This window comes from Emydura macquarii, unplaced genomic scaffold (genome assembly GCF_026122565.2).
Source record: "Emydura macquarii macquarii isolate MOO-44397 ecotype Brisbane River unplaced genomic scaffold, CSIRO-AGI_Emac_v2 contig_3477, whole genome shotgun sequence".
Classification (NCBI taxonomy): Eukaryota; Metazoa; Chordata; order Testudines; family Chelidae; genus Emydura; species Emydura macquarii.
Window position 1 is genome coordinate 792,297 of NW_027133614.1, and position 18,174 is coordinate 810,470.

Here is an 18,174-nt window from a genome sequence, read left to right on the forward strand (position 1 = left end):
TCACCTGATATTTGAAGTTCTGGCAGAAACGTGTGAACATTTTATAAATATTTCCACTGCAAGGGATTTTTCTCCCAGTAGGTAAAAAACAGCATCTGCTGAGTGGTGACCACTTAGCATTCAACCTGCTGCCAACCTACATTGCACAGAGATTTGCAAGAGAAACATGGAGCTGTGCCACTTCTAATAACTGTGTGACTGGCACCAAGTCAATGCTTTAATGTAGAAAGCTATCCTCTGTCACTAAGGAGATCTTTCCTTTCTTTTGGCTAATGGATTTCACACCCACTGGCAACAATGTTAAGAGTGCAGGAATATAAACCTGCAGAGCTTTTTGAGAGCTGCTTATCAGAGCTTACTTGGGAGGTACAGAGAGAGAAGGAGAAGAGAAGGAAGCTGTCTTGGATAATAATTTTACAGGTAAAAGTTGCTCTCATTATTGGTACTGAAATGCCTACTCTGCTTTCCCTTTGTCCTACTCCCCCTTAGTTTCTTCAATCATTTGCAATTACACTATCCTGCCATAATATTGGTAAACTCTGCAGTATTAGCAACCTCTTTCTCCTGCTGAAGTCTGCAGGCATAGCGGCAGACCCTCAGTAGTAGCTGACAGTCACAGCAAAGGAACTTCTGTCATGTCTACACTATGCTTTTTGGGAAATCTACCCAAGACAGCAACTGAAAGAGCACGAGTATAAAAAAGGCTCAGGCATTTTTTACCACTGTGTCACTTAGAACTGCTCTAAGCAGGGCTGAATGCTGCTGTTCCATCTATAACAGCACTCTCCACTGACGGCACCACACTGGTGGTGGTCAATGGTTGGATATTCTCACAAAATCCTAGTGTAGACTCAGTCATACTGCCTCTGATCCTTAGCCTGAAGTTTCAACTTTCAAGGTGTACAAACCAATCTCCTCAAAACCACCCTTGATGTCCACAAGTGCATGGGAAGATAAGGCACACATTATAGTGAGTGCAGGAGTTAGGGAAAGATACATCCTCATCAATGCCCGCTACACTTTAAAATCTACATTGGTGCCTCCTGCACATATATGAGCCACTACAGGATTTGAACTTCAAGAAGCTTATACACCTCACTATTGTACAATCCAAAGATGGGGGAGTGAAAGAAGAGAGGCACAAAAGCATTTTTAGAGCAATGCAATACATCAAGAATACATAACAGAAAAAATACCAAGCGATTTTTGACATATCCATAATTTCTACTTCATTTCTGGCTAATAGTGGAAATTAGTCTTTAGATAGTTGATAAAATCAACCTGTCTCTGCTGGGTTAGTACCATGATTTGCAGCCAGGCAACTACTTCTACTAAAATTGATTTTCCTTTTTGGCAACCAATAGGCCAGTCAATAATAATGTTATTTGAGAAGGATTGAGTCATGAGGGAGATGAATCTTCCCTGCCATTTATTATGTTTGTATTGTCTCCATTTGAAAAGAGTTTTTCAGTAAGGACGTGCAATAAGGTATTACAAGGGGATAGCTACTCTATGTCCTGGTATCTAGAAGCCCTGTCTCAAAAGCACATTAGCATCCAAATCAACATAAAATAGGAAGCTCCTGTCTATTAAAGAAAGGTGGCAAGAGCTATGACAGGTCAGTCAGAAAGCTTTTCGTTTTGCTAATCAAGCAAGCCCAGTGGTCCATCAGAAGTGTATTGCCCCAACATGGAATTGGGAGGGAGAGGCAGGAAAGATGCTTGCCACACTGCTCTGGCTAGCTAATCTAAGAAGTCTTTCAAAGCAAAAAATTCCATGCATGAGTCCTACTGAAAGAAAGACAAAAGTCAAAGGGAATGGCTATTTTTTCACCTGTTGCAATGATAACATTAAGAGGTGTGATTTTAGGCAATCATGCCGCCTAGTGGTAGTGCTCTGAAATGCCATGCAGGAGACCCAGGTTTATCTCAGTACTGATTTCCTGATGCTAAAGTGGTAAGAACCTGAAAGACTTCTGAAGCAGCACACTCAGACCCTGATGGAATAGGGCGGAGACAAAATATTTGATGTCATCCATTAACCATGCCTCTATCCAATTAAAGAGGTGGCACTGATAAGACAAGTCTCACAGTTCTGGTAGGGATGTGGAGAAGCATGTGAAGGAAGAACGAAACGTGTGATCTCTTACAAGAGAGTTGTCTAAGTGAACCTTCAGTGATACCTCCATCAAGGCAGAAACCAAAAATTAGGGACACAAATGATGTTTATCAGAATTGAACATTTTACTTGCATCTTTATTTCCTACCTGTGAACAACCTCATTAGCAAGAAAAGCTACACATTGTCACCACAGGGAGAAAAGACCTACGGCACCTTTCATTGATATTCTGAGCAATATCTGAAACTATCCCATGTAGAAGAACACTTTTATATATAGGAACACAAGACTGAAGATTTATATATAAGAACACGACAGGAGATTTTCCAGATGTATTCAAGAAGTAGGGTACATTTACAATACAAGTTATTTCCAAAGTGTTAGGTTAATGCAACATTACAATTGCACAGTTAAGCACTCAAATAGCAGGAAATGAAAAAAGTTGAGAACAACTTTACCTCTGCTCCGTTAGGCATACACAGATACGATAGTCACTAATTATGTGATCACACCCTGTTTCTAAAGTAATATAATTTTATCTACAACCAGAGGTATAAGCATATATCTTAGGGCATATCTACATAGGGAAATTGACTGCAACAGCAGTTTCAGAATAGCTACCTATGTCGACACACTATTCTGGAATAAAAGTAACTTTATTCAGGAATAATTAGTGCACTCAAACTGTCCACTAGTGGAGCTATTCTGCTCAATTTCCCAATGTAGACAAGCCCTAAACTAAACTAGGATCAATATAATTAAGGAATGTGTCATAATGCAAAGAGCAGAGTTATGCCTATGCATTCAACCTTAATTTTTACATTTCCTGATTTCTATGTACTAAATTATGCTACCTTCATGTCTCACATGAATGTAGTTCTTGGATTTATTTTCCTGCTGTTTTAAAGAAAAAGTCACCAGTTCTATAACCATTAGGCACTTGTGAGCAAAGACCCACTAATCCCTATAACCATCAGTAGTCTGTATGTTTCTGAACTACAAAGTCAGGCAAAGATCAGCTAGTATCAGTTAGTAATGAAGGTTAAGTACATATTTCCATACTTATGATCTAATATATATCTGTAATGGAATCTGTTTATTAAATTTAAAATCAAAGTAACTGGTTTTCTTCAAACTTGTCTTAATTTTAGGACTCCATGAGATCCACCAAAAAGTCAGTTATGAAGAAAATCTGTTCAATAGTTTAAAGGTGCAAAACTTCAAGTCTGCAAAACAGTTTTGAAAAGTGCTTTGTGTGTTTATGGACAGTGCTGCTTTAAGTGTGTACCAATATCTTTTACTGAAAACACTGCAATTTTCAAATGGTCATAATTTTAAAAAAACCACAAAAAATAAGAAAAGCAAAGAGAAAGTTTGCAAACGCTGTAGAGTTTACCCGAATTATGGCAGAACAGAAGACAATTGCTGTAAAAAAAATTTAAATTCCAAACCAGTCAGCTTTGCTACACTCCTCCTTAAAAGTGTGGTTAGGTTGTATTTATTTATTAAACAGGAAAGATGTGACTTTATTTTACACTTGCCAGACTCAAAAACAACCAAAGGATTTTACTCAAAATTTTCTACATAAAACTAAAGTTAACCTTTGGGCACAGGACGAAGATGGAAGATTTCAGCAGATGAATGTACATTTTGGATAGTTATAAGCATATGTAACATGGGACAGAATTGAAAGACAATTCCTGTCTTAACTATCTGGGGTTTGAGAAAGAGCTATCCACTCCACTAGTGGGGAAAAGAGAGCCCAAGGGAGTGAATACCAAATGATAGGTCCAGAAGATTATTCTGAGTGCTTTAAAACTTTCCCTGAAGACTAACTCCCATCTACTACATTACAGATAGACATAGGTACTTTTCCCTTATGAGAACACTTCTCTAGAGTTCCAAGTGTGCTGCTGACTTTCAGCCTCTCACATCACCACATGATGGCAAAATAGGATATTGCTGTTTTATGTTGAATTGAATGGAAAAACTGACAAATGTGAGTTAATGTTTGATTTGTATGGTAATCTACTTGGATGTGTCTTGGTTTTTCATGGGGGATGGTGTTGTCCCCTTATTTCCTGCTAGAGGAAACTAAGAGAACATATTGGTTAATAGCTCCAACACACAAACATGTCTATGGGGAAAAGGATGGAAAAATGAAGTCAAAGAGAAGGATATAAAGCTGGCAGATAAAGGCGCATAAAGCCCCCCTAATCAGCAACTCAGACTAGGACCCAGTGCAGAACAGAACACTATAAGGAGCAGAGATTCTCAAAAGTCTGAATTCTGTATGGGATAATTTTACCTGACCTGATGTTACCTGAGCTCATGTAATAAGATTCAATCCATCCTCTAACGTAGTTTTAAATAAAACTACACAATTTTTGCTGTGTTAACAGATTCATACCTGATTTTCATCTTGCTTTCCCTCACTAACCTAAATGAGTCTACAACCTATGATTTCCATGTGACAGCACACACACACTATTTCTCAGAACTCAGTGTAGCCAATATTTGCCCAGTACAGAAATATATCAGCTGAACAGCAAAACCTCAATGCTCTTATTGCATTTATGTTACCATCATGAAAAAAGCAGTTTGTCACGCTTTCTATCATTTGGTCGATTATTAGATCAGAGTTCACCTAATCTTTCTTGAAACTGAGCAGGAGTAAAACCTATATGCTTTCAGCCTACATCACCCCATGTAAAAGAGAGCAGATAAGTTCTGACCTCCAGCATAGACGCCTCATATGTACAGAGTCTACATTTTCTAAACATCTCCACTTTTCTTATTTTTATAAGACAAGGAAAGATATCCTCTAAAACAGAGGTTCTCAATTTTTCCATTCTGGGGGACTTTGTTTTTCATACTGGGACCTCCCTGAGGCCTTCTCCCAGGCACAGCAGGATGGTTATGATCTCTCGAAACCTGTTTGCAACCCCCAGGTTGAGAGCCCTGTTCTAGAAAGCAGGCCTTCTACAGGCAATAATACCCTGCAAAGAGAAAGCCATGCCCAGAAACACCACACATTTATAGATTCATTCATTTATACATTTTAAGGCAAGGGGGACTATTATGATCATAGTCTGACATCCTGCATAACATAGGCCAACTGCCATGCTAAGAAAAGGCTCCCCTTTTTCCTTTACTTCACTATTCAATAAATACAGATTTTTCTAAACTAAATGTCTCAGTACTAGGAAGCTGCCTTTGGAAAAATCTCTCTGGTTCTGGATGTTTCCAGCACAGTTCCAAAACACCACACAGCCACCCACTTAGAAATGGCCTCTGGCTCTGAGGATTTAGGTAATTTGATTACATAAACGTCCCTTTTCAACATAAAGCAAGGGTCTGTTGTGTTTCTGCACCCCCTTCCATATGTCAATCACTTATCGCCTCTTTTCAAACATACTATTAAAGCTAATTATGGCCAATCTAAGAACTCAATGGATGCAGGCTTTCAGTGGACAGCAATGAACTGTCTTTTTAAACCCACAGCATCATTGTTTAAAAAGGACAGTCAATCTAGTACTGCACTCCAGGAGCATGAGAGCATTCTCAAAGTTTTGAGACTGGATTCTGGTCTGCTTTGTGCATACTACAGGATCAAATAGCACCATGGAGTTTCTGCCCTTCTACCTGCTTCAAATGCATCAGTGTATGTAATAAAATAAAACAATTCTTTACACTTATACAGCACCTAGAGATCTCAAAGTGTTTTACAAAGACAGCTGTTATTCACATTTTTAAAAACCCCACCACAAATAAATAAATAAATAAATAAATAAAGGAAAAATGGAGGCCTAGTGAGTTTGTGCAACTGGCTCCAAGTCACCCAGCTAATTAATGTTAGAATCAGTAAAACCAAGGTGTTCCAGTGATCAGCCCCCCCTTGCTCTAACCACTATACTATAACGCTTGTACTCTGTAAGAAACATTGGACTTGCAGTGCCTGCCTAATAAAAAAGGACAAAAGGAGCTGGGATGGGTGTTATTTTCTAATTCCTAGAAAGATATTAAAAACACTGCAGACAAAAAATAAAAGGGAAAAAAAATCTATCATGTAAGGTTCCCTCTCTACTGTCTGTTGCTGTCACTCTCATGTTCCCAGATCTAGATCTTATGCTGCCTATACTTAACACTGCTGCATGTATGAATGAGACAGGAAGATATCTCAAGGCATATAGGGTAGAAGTTTCTACAGAGCCTGTCTCTCAGGCTAGGCCCTAGCAGACTGAGAGCTATGTGTAGTATGGAACGTGAACTTCTACCCTACATGTCTTGAGATATCTTCCTATCTCCATTCATACATCATGTTAAAATAATAGCTCCACTAATGCAAGTCGCTAGAGATTCCCTTGTACTTAACCCCCAATTCTTTACAGCCCACACATTAACTGATAGTGCATTTGGTAATATATAGGAGCAGGTGTTTAAATGTTTATGGCCTATTTGGAAGCATCACTTTTTTCTTCCCTCTTTTCTCTTTGGTTGCTCTTCCAAAGAATTCCGCATAATCCTGGGTTTTAGACAGTACTTCCTTCAGGTGCAGATAAAAAGTAAACATTGGGTCATGAAATCCTGAATAGGTTATCACAATTAGAGAAGGCTGAGGAGAGAGAGAAAATAAAATAATTTAAAAAAAAAATCTAGAGAATTGTCTGCCTTCTCTGAGAATACATCTATGTTCAAACCGAGACCTTTAAAAAAAGTCTCCTTTATTAACTTGGTGGAAAGAAAATCAAAGATTGATTTTCTTTCTATAGCTATTATTAAACTTTTGTTACTGGCCAAAAATAATCTGGTTAGAAAAAATGTGCAATAGATTAAAAAAAGGGGAAAAAAGTAATAGAAAATGATGATACAGAGAAAATACAGCCCCGTCTTCCCAAAGTCATACTTTTACAGCTAAAGACACTCTTGGTGCACTAAAAGAAACAAGATACAAACATCAGAAAGATGAATTTTCAGGGACTGTTATTCCAGTACTCTAAGCAGCAGACATCCCCTGGGGTCACAGGGTAAGGTACACAGACAAAAATGTAATCCCAGTTCTCCCAGTCTCAAGATCATGCTATTTACAATTGTTCACAGAATGACAGATCACACACGATTAGACTGGTGGATGCGGTGTCTAGTCTGATCTTGGAGCATGCAAACGAAATCATAGACAACTCCAGCATCATTCAAAATAATTATTGATCCCTCCTCCATAAATCTACCTTTTTTTCCCAAAGGTCTATAAAGGATCTTCGAAAAAAATCCTCAAATAGTCTGTATAACAGAAACCTGGGAATCATATGCACAAAGAACCACAGGTCCCAGCCCAAACCTTCCCACCCACTTCAGTGGAACCAAGGAAGTTCTCTTAATGTGTATCCTTTTCATGGCTCTGTCCATACTATGGCTTGTAACAATATTTTAAACAGTTTTCAAACATGTTTAAAGTTTAACCTAGGTACTTCCACTATCAAAATGTTACTGCTGAGTCAAGAAACCTACAGGATAGCCTCTAGTACTGCTGCTACCTATGTTGTGAAGTACTTCTAAAGCACTTATCTGGATACTGAAAGATCAGCAATTTGGGCTAGGACAGTTCTCAAAATACACACACGCATGCTCACAAACTAGACAAGGGAACGACGCAAGCAACAATCATATTGGAAAACAACTGTCAATCATGGTTCTGGAAGAACCATGTTTGACAATTATTTTTTAACATGATCACAGCTAGCAAGGTGCAGCCCTTAATTACAACAGGATTATAAATCTAATCTACATTATAAAGTGAGATCCAACAGTAACTGTCAAATTTCAAACAATGTAATCTGAAGAACCAATTAGAGTGTTTTGCTTAAGAAATGTACCTTCTGATAGAAAATTAATTTATCATATTCCACTGTTTGGCAAACTGAGGTTTCTTCCTGCAATGGAATTTTCTTTAGTTCACTCCAGTCTTCAGATGCTCTGCTGAAACTATAGGATATTACAGAAATGGACACAGACTACCAATTCATTCTATATAGGCCACAAAACATCTAGTCATAGAAAGTATCTCTGGTTTCACCAAACCCAAGTCAGATTTGAACTGATCACCAAGAAGTGAAAGACATTATTGAAGGAAGAAACTTCATTTTGCAATTGAATAGGTACATTGTGGTTCTGTATTTGCTTGTATGGAAATCTATTTTTAATGGGCCTATTTTTCTCATGTGGCCTTCTCCATACTAAATACTCTTGAAAGAATTTGCTGTGGAATCCTGATGGGACAAAATATGAAGGGTTTGATAAAGATACAACACCAGGCACCATCGAAATGCAAGTTTTCTATCCCTTCCTTACCTGGCTGTTAACGTCGGCTGCATGTTGTAGCAGTACTGAGACCAGCTCCTTGTGTCCTCGATCACATGCCCAGTGGAGCAAAGCCCTGCCCTAGAAATATCCAAAAGAAAAGAATGAAGTCAAATTAAGCTATTGTAAAGAAGTCCTACCACAGGAACCCTGGATATCACAAACAACTAATTACTGAAAATTAAAAAAATACAAGAATGGCCTACAACATGCCATTCACCCTCCCTTGTACGTCTACACAGCGAGGTCAGGAACAGAAGAGGTCAGAAGAGCAACACAGGGCCTGATTCTGCATTTCTTTTGCACCCAGAACTCCAATGCAAGTCAATAAGAGTGTAAGGGTCACTGAAGAAAGCAGGAGACCCATATGCGGTCTGTCTTCTAGACAGCTTTAGGGTTTCACTCTGCACCACGGACTTTAAAGGGAACAGGGTCTCTATAAGACTAAGGTTTTTATAGCATTTGAATGCCCAGGTTCCATTAAAGTTAATGGGAACTAAGCATCCAAAGTCCCTGGCAGCTTTGCAACTCTCAGATTAAGTTACCATGATCTGTGTAATAAGGTGTGATTATATCAGAAACATTTGAACCTTTCATCTACTCCACAATCCTCCCTCTCTCTTCCCCACACATTTCTGCATCTGAAATCACAGATGTACCCCCAGAAAGGAACTGTAATGACTCTGATACCCACCTTAATGCAAGTGATCACTAATGGAAGTTCAGATCAACCTATTTGTCAAGGACATGGGAAACAAGTAGCTCAGCACTCTTCTGAGGGCTGATTGACAAGCAGCTTAACACCCTCCTATGGACAGGGCAAGGCTGTCACATTCAGAGAATGGAATGTTTTTTCCATATTAAACTCAAATCTCTGCTTTATGCCAGTTTTAACAGGGATTAAGCAAATATAAACTGGAGCAAAAGCCAAAAGAGCACCTCACAAAAGCCTTTTTCTCCCCTTCTATCTCATTAAAACTCTTTTTAATGTACATCTTAATTCACCTAATTAAAGGAGGGGCTAGTTGAACAACAATGTAATCTGAAAGAGAAAGCACACAGCAATTTAGAAGTCTTAAAAAGTTTTCCTTACATTGTCTTTCATGTGATAAATTGACTCGTCCCTCTACGTGTGAGAACCTGCTTCAAGTGATCAAGCACTAGATGTCAAAAGGGAGAAGGATGGAAAATGGGGCTGTATAGACATCCTGTGCGTTCTGGCCTAGAAAGGGCACTGCTGCATGCATTAGCTAGTAGCAATTTCATCACCCTTTGTTCATCCCAACCTACCCAACTGAAGATGAGCCTATGCCATGAAGTTTGATCTGGAGCTGAACCTCGCCAAAGTATGGGGGTGTCCACATACAGAGTTTTGGTTTGGCCCAGTAGAGGGATAGGGAATAGCTGCAAAATCTGGGGTATTCAGGGTCTCGGTTTAAGCTCATCTCTAAGAATTCTCTCAACAGAGGGCTAATCAAATGCCCAAGCTTTGAGTGCTTGTTATTTTAAAACGCTTACAGTTGGATACCAAAACACAGTTCTTCTGCTACAGTTTCATGTGTAATTAGCTGCAATTGCCACACTGCACACGGAGCTTGAGAAAAGGTATCCTGTTACCTACACACACACACAACCCAAATTCATCCAAAGCAATCACAGAGGCTTTTAATGAATAGCTCTAAAACGTTTTTTATGAACTACAGATGATTTTATAAATTGGCATCTTTTATATCTTCATTTAAATAAAAGAAAAAGTAGGTATTTTTAGATGGTAGTTGTTCTACCCTGGCTATCACTTGTACTTCTAGCTTAATGTGTACACTTTATAGCTGTTAATTTAAACTACCTGTTAAAATAATTTCTCCAGATTTAACATGGCATGTGACAAGCCTGCAGAAGAATCTTTTAAACTCATGCTGAGGTAAAGCAAGAAATCATAAAACGCAGCCAATTTCACAACAACTTGCTTTTTCCAATGTACCACCCAAAACATTTGTGGCCCTTCAAAACCAAACTAGGGTTAGTTCAGGCTATCACTTGACATATAACTTCCAACACTGCAGTGAGGAACAAAGTGAGCAATTCACTGATCTATTAATGGGAGCTGTACGCCGATTTCCCAGACACTGGGCCAAAAATTTACTAGTAGAAGGGGGATAAGAAGATACCAGTGATTAAATCTCTCTCACTTTTCATGTTGGATATTTTTCAGTAAGGTGACAGATGTAGAACATTATTTTGAGTCGGGAAATGTGATCTCAGACATTAGGCATTAAGCTTTTTAACCACACTTTTTGACCCAGCAAGTAATTAACTTTTGTAACATATTATTTTAATGGTACACTAATTAACCTTGAATTAGAATGAATTCTCTCACAATTACTTTCTATGGAAGCACAGATGACATTGACATCCACATTAATATAATTTAATGATTAATGTTCTTGCACTCAACATAATAATGAAAGCCTGAAAGGAGGAGAGTAGAACTGAATACATTGGTAAATACTGATAGACAAAGCATCTTAAATTAATCTCTGATCCACTAACACTTTAGATGTGGGATTTGTACTGACCGGTAATCCAAATTTCTGTGGTATAAACATTTATTCCAGAAGACAGAAGCATTTTATTTACAAGGTGCAAAGTTCCCATGAATACTTCTTACATATAACGTAACCGTGGTTATCTAATTGTAGCGGGATAGTATCATAATTACACAGTAATTACCATGCAATTATAGGACAAAAATATGATAATTTCTATCCTTTAAATCAATGTTTATGTTCTAGAGCTGCACCTATATCATGTAGGTCTGTGATTGTGTCTCATCTTCAAAACAAGAAAAGTGTGATTTTGCTAGTTTGGGATTTGGATGAAACTGTAAATGAAAACCCAGCATACTGCAACAGTGGTGCTGGCAATTTAGTAAATTCAGCAATACTGAATGACTACAGAACCTATGCCCAAGAAGCTGCTGCTGGAGTTGCTTTCTTTTGGATGAGACAAGAAACTGAAGTCAACTGAGCATCTATAATCATTAAAAATCTTGTGGGTGTGGGTGTTTTTTGTTGTTGTTGTTGTTTTTTTTTTGTGCAAGACTATGAATTAAAAGCCTTGGGTCAATTTCACTTTGGGTAATTGTGACAGACTGTACCCGTGTCCACACCTTACACACTGTTGTAATAATCTTTGCACCAACTATGCCTTGTGAGGTATCATCTGAAAATGCATAATTTGCTGGTCAATACTGTCCCGACAAAATATCTGTGGCAACATTGTATGTGGAGTTGTAAGATTTCCCTGTACATTATTAACACATATTCCAAACCACAGCAGAAGTTGGCCAACAGGTCTGTCTCAAACAAAGGAATGCGTGCTCTGCTTAATGTGCATTTAAACAGTAAACAGAATCATCAAGCAGGAAGGGTAGACAAAGAAACCTGAAGCAGATGAGGAAAAGCAGCAGGGAACATCCTTCTCCATAGACTCTGTCTCCAGAATCTCAGCTGGAAATATTTTCTAAAAGGGGGACTGACACTATTAAAAGGAGGGACAAACACCCGAAGAATCCCTCCTCTCTCTCTGTGCATCAATTCACCGCACCAGAAGGGGCAATGGAAGCAGTCATTGAACTGGGGAAGGGGTTCTGGCATAAGAAGTTTGGTCAGTAAGACTGCTGACAGCCTGTGATGAGAAAAACTTTGCTTGAATTTAACAGTTTGTTAAGTTAGGCACAGTTGCATTTTATCTTTATTTTTCTTGTAACCATTTCTAACTATTATGCCTCATTACCTGCACTCACTTATAAGAAACGTTTTTTATTGTTTTATCTAATCCAGCGTGTTTAAATTGAAGTGTCTGTGAAACTCCAATCCGTGTAACAAAGTGAGTGCATATTATTTCTATTAGCAAAATACAGACTTTATGTGAATTGTTATTGTCAAGGAGAGTGCTGGGCAATACAAGACACACATATCTGGGAGAGTGTTGGGGTCACCCTGAAATATAAACAAGGCTGGTAAGATCCAAGGTGTGGCTGGATGGTGACAGCTCACATACACATATAGCTGGAAGTGACTTGCATGCTGGAGTCTGTTTATGAGCAATGCAGACTGGAAGCTAAACATTGTAAGGGGCTTCCCAGTTTAGAGGGCGGGGGTGACACAGCTATTCATTAGTCTCGATTGTACCTTGGATATGTCACAGTAATTATACTCTGGTTATCTATATTTCCTCTGCAATTCCAAATGAATACAATATTTTTCAGTTAGTGACCTAGACTGCACTGCATTGTAATTGGGTGCTATTATAAAAGCTGTCATGTTCCACACAAGAAATGGCAGTATTCTAGTAGCAGGCAAACAATCCCTCAATATAGCCTGCAAAGCACTGTGGCATCATGCTGGATGAAAAGTACTATATAAATGTGAATTGTTACAATATAATTTACTTTTGGGCCTATAAAAGAATAATTACTGAGTAGTCTGCAGAAGCATATAATTGCTACAGAGGTAGGTAGTATCTACAAAGGAATCCCAATACAGTTACTACGTAATAAAAAGAGCACTTCCAAGATATCTGTATATTAAAGTGTTATCTACAAGGCAAATTCAAAATTAGGAGCATTCTGAGACATAAAAATCAAGTTAAAATGTTAACAGCTATAGCTAATGGACCTAACACTAAAAAAAATCAGGGAAAATCTATCATCTTTGCCTATCACCAAAAGGTGTAGCGATAGATGAAACAGTTGTAAACAGTTGTAATGGTGGCAAAACTCTGGATCTTGGATGTGGACTATGTGATCTGTAAAGTTGTTTACTCTGCACAGCAGTTAATTTATAAGAGTCATTACACATGTTCATCCTGCACGCTAAGAGGATTTTTCCAGGCCATACATTGAGATCTCTTGGAGAGTCCCCACCCCTCCATCACTACTTCATTGTGGTAACAATGTTTACTGAGCAATGCTTAACCACAGATGTGTGTGAATTAACATGAGCAATTTAGAATGTGAAAGTATACGCTGTAGCAATGTCCTTCTTTAATTAAATGCAAACAAAATCTAAGATGCCTGTTTCTGTTGTAGTAGCAGCACAAACAGAGCATACAGAGTTGATGCAGAAGTTACTTGAGAAGACAGAGTTTTCTCTGCTCCTCAAATCTTGAATAATAAGCATAAATTTAGTCCCAGTGTATTGACCCTGCCTCTTAAATCTTCCATGTCTTGCTTGGATTACCATTGCCAGCTTCTGTAGCAGTTTCTCAAGAGAACAACACATACATTTTGTTCCACCATGCGTCACAGGTTGTTTAAAAACAAAGTGGGGGAAAAGGGGTTACCTCTCAAATATTTTTTTTTTCAAGTCCCAGAAGAAGCATGTAGAAGAACAGTTTTCATAACATTTAACCCAGAGAGTGAAAGACGACTAAAGTTAAACTGAATGGATGCTTCAGCACAAAACAGCACTTGTAGGTGTCTGATTTGGAGGGAGTGAGTGTATGTGTTTGGAGGGTTGAGGAGGGGAGGGGGAGCAGGAGAGTAAAGTTTGTTTGGCAAGAAAATGTAATAGTTCTTAAACCCCATTCTTCTTCCATCATTTCTACAAATACCATGGAGCTATTTATTTTGGGAACTGGAATATGATTCAATTCAGGAGATGGGTTAAGGTGGCACAAGGCAGATGTTCTTTGTTAAAGTTTTTGCACCTGTTTAAACACAGTGCACAAGAAACATTTATTTGTTTCCTTGGATTTCTACAATAATATAGAAAAGGGTGTTTCTATCCAAAGTTCTAGGTGCCCCCGACACATGTTACAAAAACAAAAAAATAAAACTGAAGAGCTCAGGACACATTCTAGGGAGATTTCAACGCCTTTGAAAAACAAAATAAAATAAAATAAAATAAAGCTGGAAATGTTTTGTTGTTAAAAAGGCACCAAAATCTCTTTCGTATCAGGATACGCCATGAACTCTGAGGTGACAAAGTAGCCAAAATGTGACATTGTATCCTTAATTTTATTATTCCCACTTGCATACAACCCTGTATATAAGGAACCAGTTGCTTTCATCTGTGCCCATTTCTTTTAAAGCAACACAGTCTATGATGTTGAATTTCGGAAATTTAGAAATAGTAAATGAGAACTACATAGTAATCGTCATTAAACACTTTAATATAAGCCTCTCGGACTTCACTTAATTCAAAAAGAAGTTTATTATATCTGAACTATGCTAGTGTTCTTGTTAAGAGAACTAAGAAAGAGCAATACATTTATGTGAGAAGACTGTGTATGTAATTAGATTTAAAACTGACAAATTCTATATGGTTTACTCTAGTAGATGTGGTTAGTACAGATATTTTAAAATATATTCATTTCTAGTACCCTTTTTTGAAATGGTTTTGCTTCTAATAAATATGACTTCTCACATTTTATGTATGTACCACTAGTTTTTTTTTTTTAAATCTTTTATTTCCAAATTGGTAGGGATGATTTGCACAAAATGGAGAGGATATAATTATAAACATCATGAATACAGTATGTGGAAAAAAGCTGAACAGTTTAAAAACCTCAGTAAAGTCATTATCATATAAGAAAAGGATATGCACAGATTCATTACAAAATTATGCACTGTATAAGCAAATCCTATTCCATAACAAGTTAATTACTTAGGAGATGGCCTTATTTGCATATATCTGCACTGCCATTTTAAATTTATGAGAAAAACAAGATAGGAATATCTTTTATTGGACCAACTTCTGTTAACCAGGTTACCTTCCCCAGACCTGAAGAAGGACTCTGTGAAGCTCAAAAACTTGCCCCTTCCATCAACAGAAGTTGGTTCAATAAAAGATATTACCCCGCCTAACTTGTCTCTCTCATATCCTGCGACCAACATGACTACAACGGCACTGCAAACATTTAAAATGCATATCTATTCAAATCAAGTGTGTCAAGTTTGTTCAGCTACACAACAGATGCATCTTTTGGACTTGGCTGAACATGTGTGCACCATAACACTAAAATGGTTAATAAAATTATGTCTGCATATGCTTTGGCCTATCAAAGGTTCAACAGACTTCAGCTGAGTTGCAGGATAGAGAAAATAAATTAGACTGCTTGTGGAGAAGGAATGTGGTTAAAAAAAAGCAGTGGGGTTTTGGCTCATTAAAAATATAGTGACATTTTGGTATTCTTGAAAATGAGGGACTAATAGTACCAGTTAGAACCAAGCATAGCGTAGATGGATGCTAACTAATCTTCATAATGTTCTGCCAGAGCACTTGTATGCATTACCAACAAGATCGTCACAGTGCCCAGAGCTGCCAGTCTTGTCTATCCTGGGGTTTGGACCAGTGGGAATTTTTCTGTGAAATTCCCTAATGGAGACAAGGCTTCAGAGAAGAATTTCATGACATGGTGTTGAAAACTTGGTGATGAATAGAAGATAATGTTTACTAACTAACTGTCATACGCAAAGAGCTGAGCAATTGTTAAGCATTTCTTCTCTCATCTGAAACATGCATCTTCTTTGAGGAAAACTACTCTAGGTTACATCTTTAGCTGCAACTGAGATATACTCACTTCATCTGGAGATGGGGCAAAGGTGGCTTTAAGCCAAAGCTGGGACTCTCCAGCAGCTGGGGGCTGTCTTAGACCCTCTGCACAACTTAGAGCAATGTTGGGGCTGATGATCAGGCCAAGTTTGTACACTGTGCTAATTCAGAAATGGCCCAAGAAAATTATATGGAACTTTATTATTTGAAAAGATCATAATTTCTCTAAAACTTCTGGCTGAGAACAAGGAAGAGAAATTTTAACACAAAGGGGAACTTTCGGGAAGCTATAAAGCTTATGAAAGATGGGGAATATAAGAGAGTGCCTTTTCAGTCAGAATGAAGCAATACTTGAGTGAAGCTATAATACACTTACTACCCAAACTACATGATCTCAAAAGTGATTTTTTATTACTAAAATACATTGTAGTTAGTGAGAGCAGCTCTGCTATTTCTGAACTTGCAATTTACACCGGCTGTTTAACTTTGTGCCTTGTAGTCACTAGTAGGATTGATGGAGCTTAGTGGTGCTGTTGTTACAGCGCCTCTGCATGGCAAACAGTCTCAGTTCATTTAATCTATAATGTGAAATTCCAACCCTGATTTTACCTTCCCTCCCTCCCTTTCTCCCTAAAAATTAATTCACATGAATTGCTGATTACTAATAAAAGTCCCTGCCATCAGCATTCAGAGCCCCAGCCGGGGCTGTCATGGCTCACAGGACAGAAATCTGCTTAGAGCTACAGGAGAACCCAACTGAATTTGTGGTGTCTCAGTCTATGAATGTGTAAGCACTTCATCTGTTCACCAAAATACAATGTGCTGGGAAGCAGTGGGTAAAGGTAGCTGTATATATTATGAACCAAGAGCAAGACTAGGTGGCAGTGTACAAGGGTTGAAATCAATGTGATAAATCTGGGAGATCATTAGTTAGAGACTGATTGAACAACAGAAATGTGTGTGTCCATTCAAGTGTTTACTTTTATAATAAATATCTGTACTGAAAAATAAGACCAATTCGTAATGTAGATACTCATTTCTTTCTTGATGCCGTTGTCAAATTACTAGTCAAGATTATGTTAGTTCTTTCCCAGCTTTGGGATCTACTGACATTGCTCTATGATTCTTGTGTCCAGAGCTTGCAAACAGGAAAAGCACTGGATGGCGGTCACACTTGTACTCAAGCTGACAAACCTAGAGTTGCTCTTTTGCCATCTGTATGGCTAATCAAAGTGAGACAATGACAGGATCTGATCTGAAGTGCTGTCCAGCCTTTCTGGTTTAAGGCTGTGTAGCTTTGGATGGAATCACAAAAGTCCAGACTAATTTAACTTGAATGAACTGGCAGAGAGCACTCACTGGTCAGCTCCAAACAAAGAAGCCATTTCCCCCTGCGTTTGTTCAACCAGGCTCATTGTACTGAAGGGAAAAAGGCTACTGGGCACCAAGGTGGCTCTGTTAAACTCTTACTTTGAGTCCCAACTGCCATTTTCAAGGTACTTCAAGGAGAAAGCATCCTGGCACTGGTATGGCATTACTGTTTGTAAATCCATACTACTAAAATCCCAGTTGGAACTGGCAAGATGTTTCTGTTTGCTTTCAGATGGAATATATTGCTGTCTCAACTAACAGATGTTTGGCCAACTATTTAGTATCTGTATTATAACAATTCTAAACTGGGAATTTAGAAAAAGATCTGGGGTGGTGAATTAAAACACAAAACTATCAGAGCATCACAACAAGGCTACTTGATCACCATACCTCTTCATCTTTCATATTCACGTCCACATTTTTTGATTGTATGGCTTTGGTTACATGATCAATGTTGTTTTCTCTGCAGTAATCAAATATGTTCTTGTCTTCCTCCCTAATTAGGAAACAAAAGCAAAATAAGGTGTTGTCTTACTGGATAACATGTAAAGGCTGCACACACACTAGCTTTACTGCAGACACACTCATTTCAACAGCATCATTGGAGTGGAACAGAATTCTAATGTTCTGCATGCAGACTAACGTTTTGCCAATAAAAAACAGCCCAGCAGGCTTCTCTAGAAAACAAAAGTTAGTTTGAACAATAATCTTCAAGAAAAAGACATGTATACTTAATCCAATAAACTCCCACAAAGAAGCTGGAAAGTAA

The 18,174-nt window shown here is 38.1% G+C and overlaps 1 protein-coding gene across 2 annotated transcripts in view; it reads right to left on the reverse strand.

The window, feature by feature from the left end:
- The window catches only part of ACBD6 (acyl-CoA binding domain containing 6), a 116,250-nt gene that overhangs the window by 42,763 nt on the left and 55,313 nt on the right, over window positions 1-18,174 (reverse strand). For both annotated transcript variants that reach the window (XM_067535150.1, XM_067535149.1), the window contains 2 exons: window positions 17,796-17,901; window positions 8,467-8,556 (listed from right to left, as the gene is read on the reverse strand). In XM_067535150.1, the coding sequence (XP_067391251.1) occupies window positions 8,467-8,556; window positions 17,796-17,901 (196 nt within the window). The remainder of the gene's footprint in view (window positions 1-8,466; window positions 8,557-17,795; window positions 17,902-18,174) is intronic.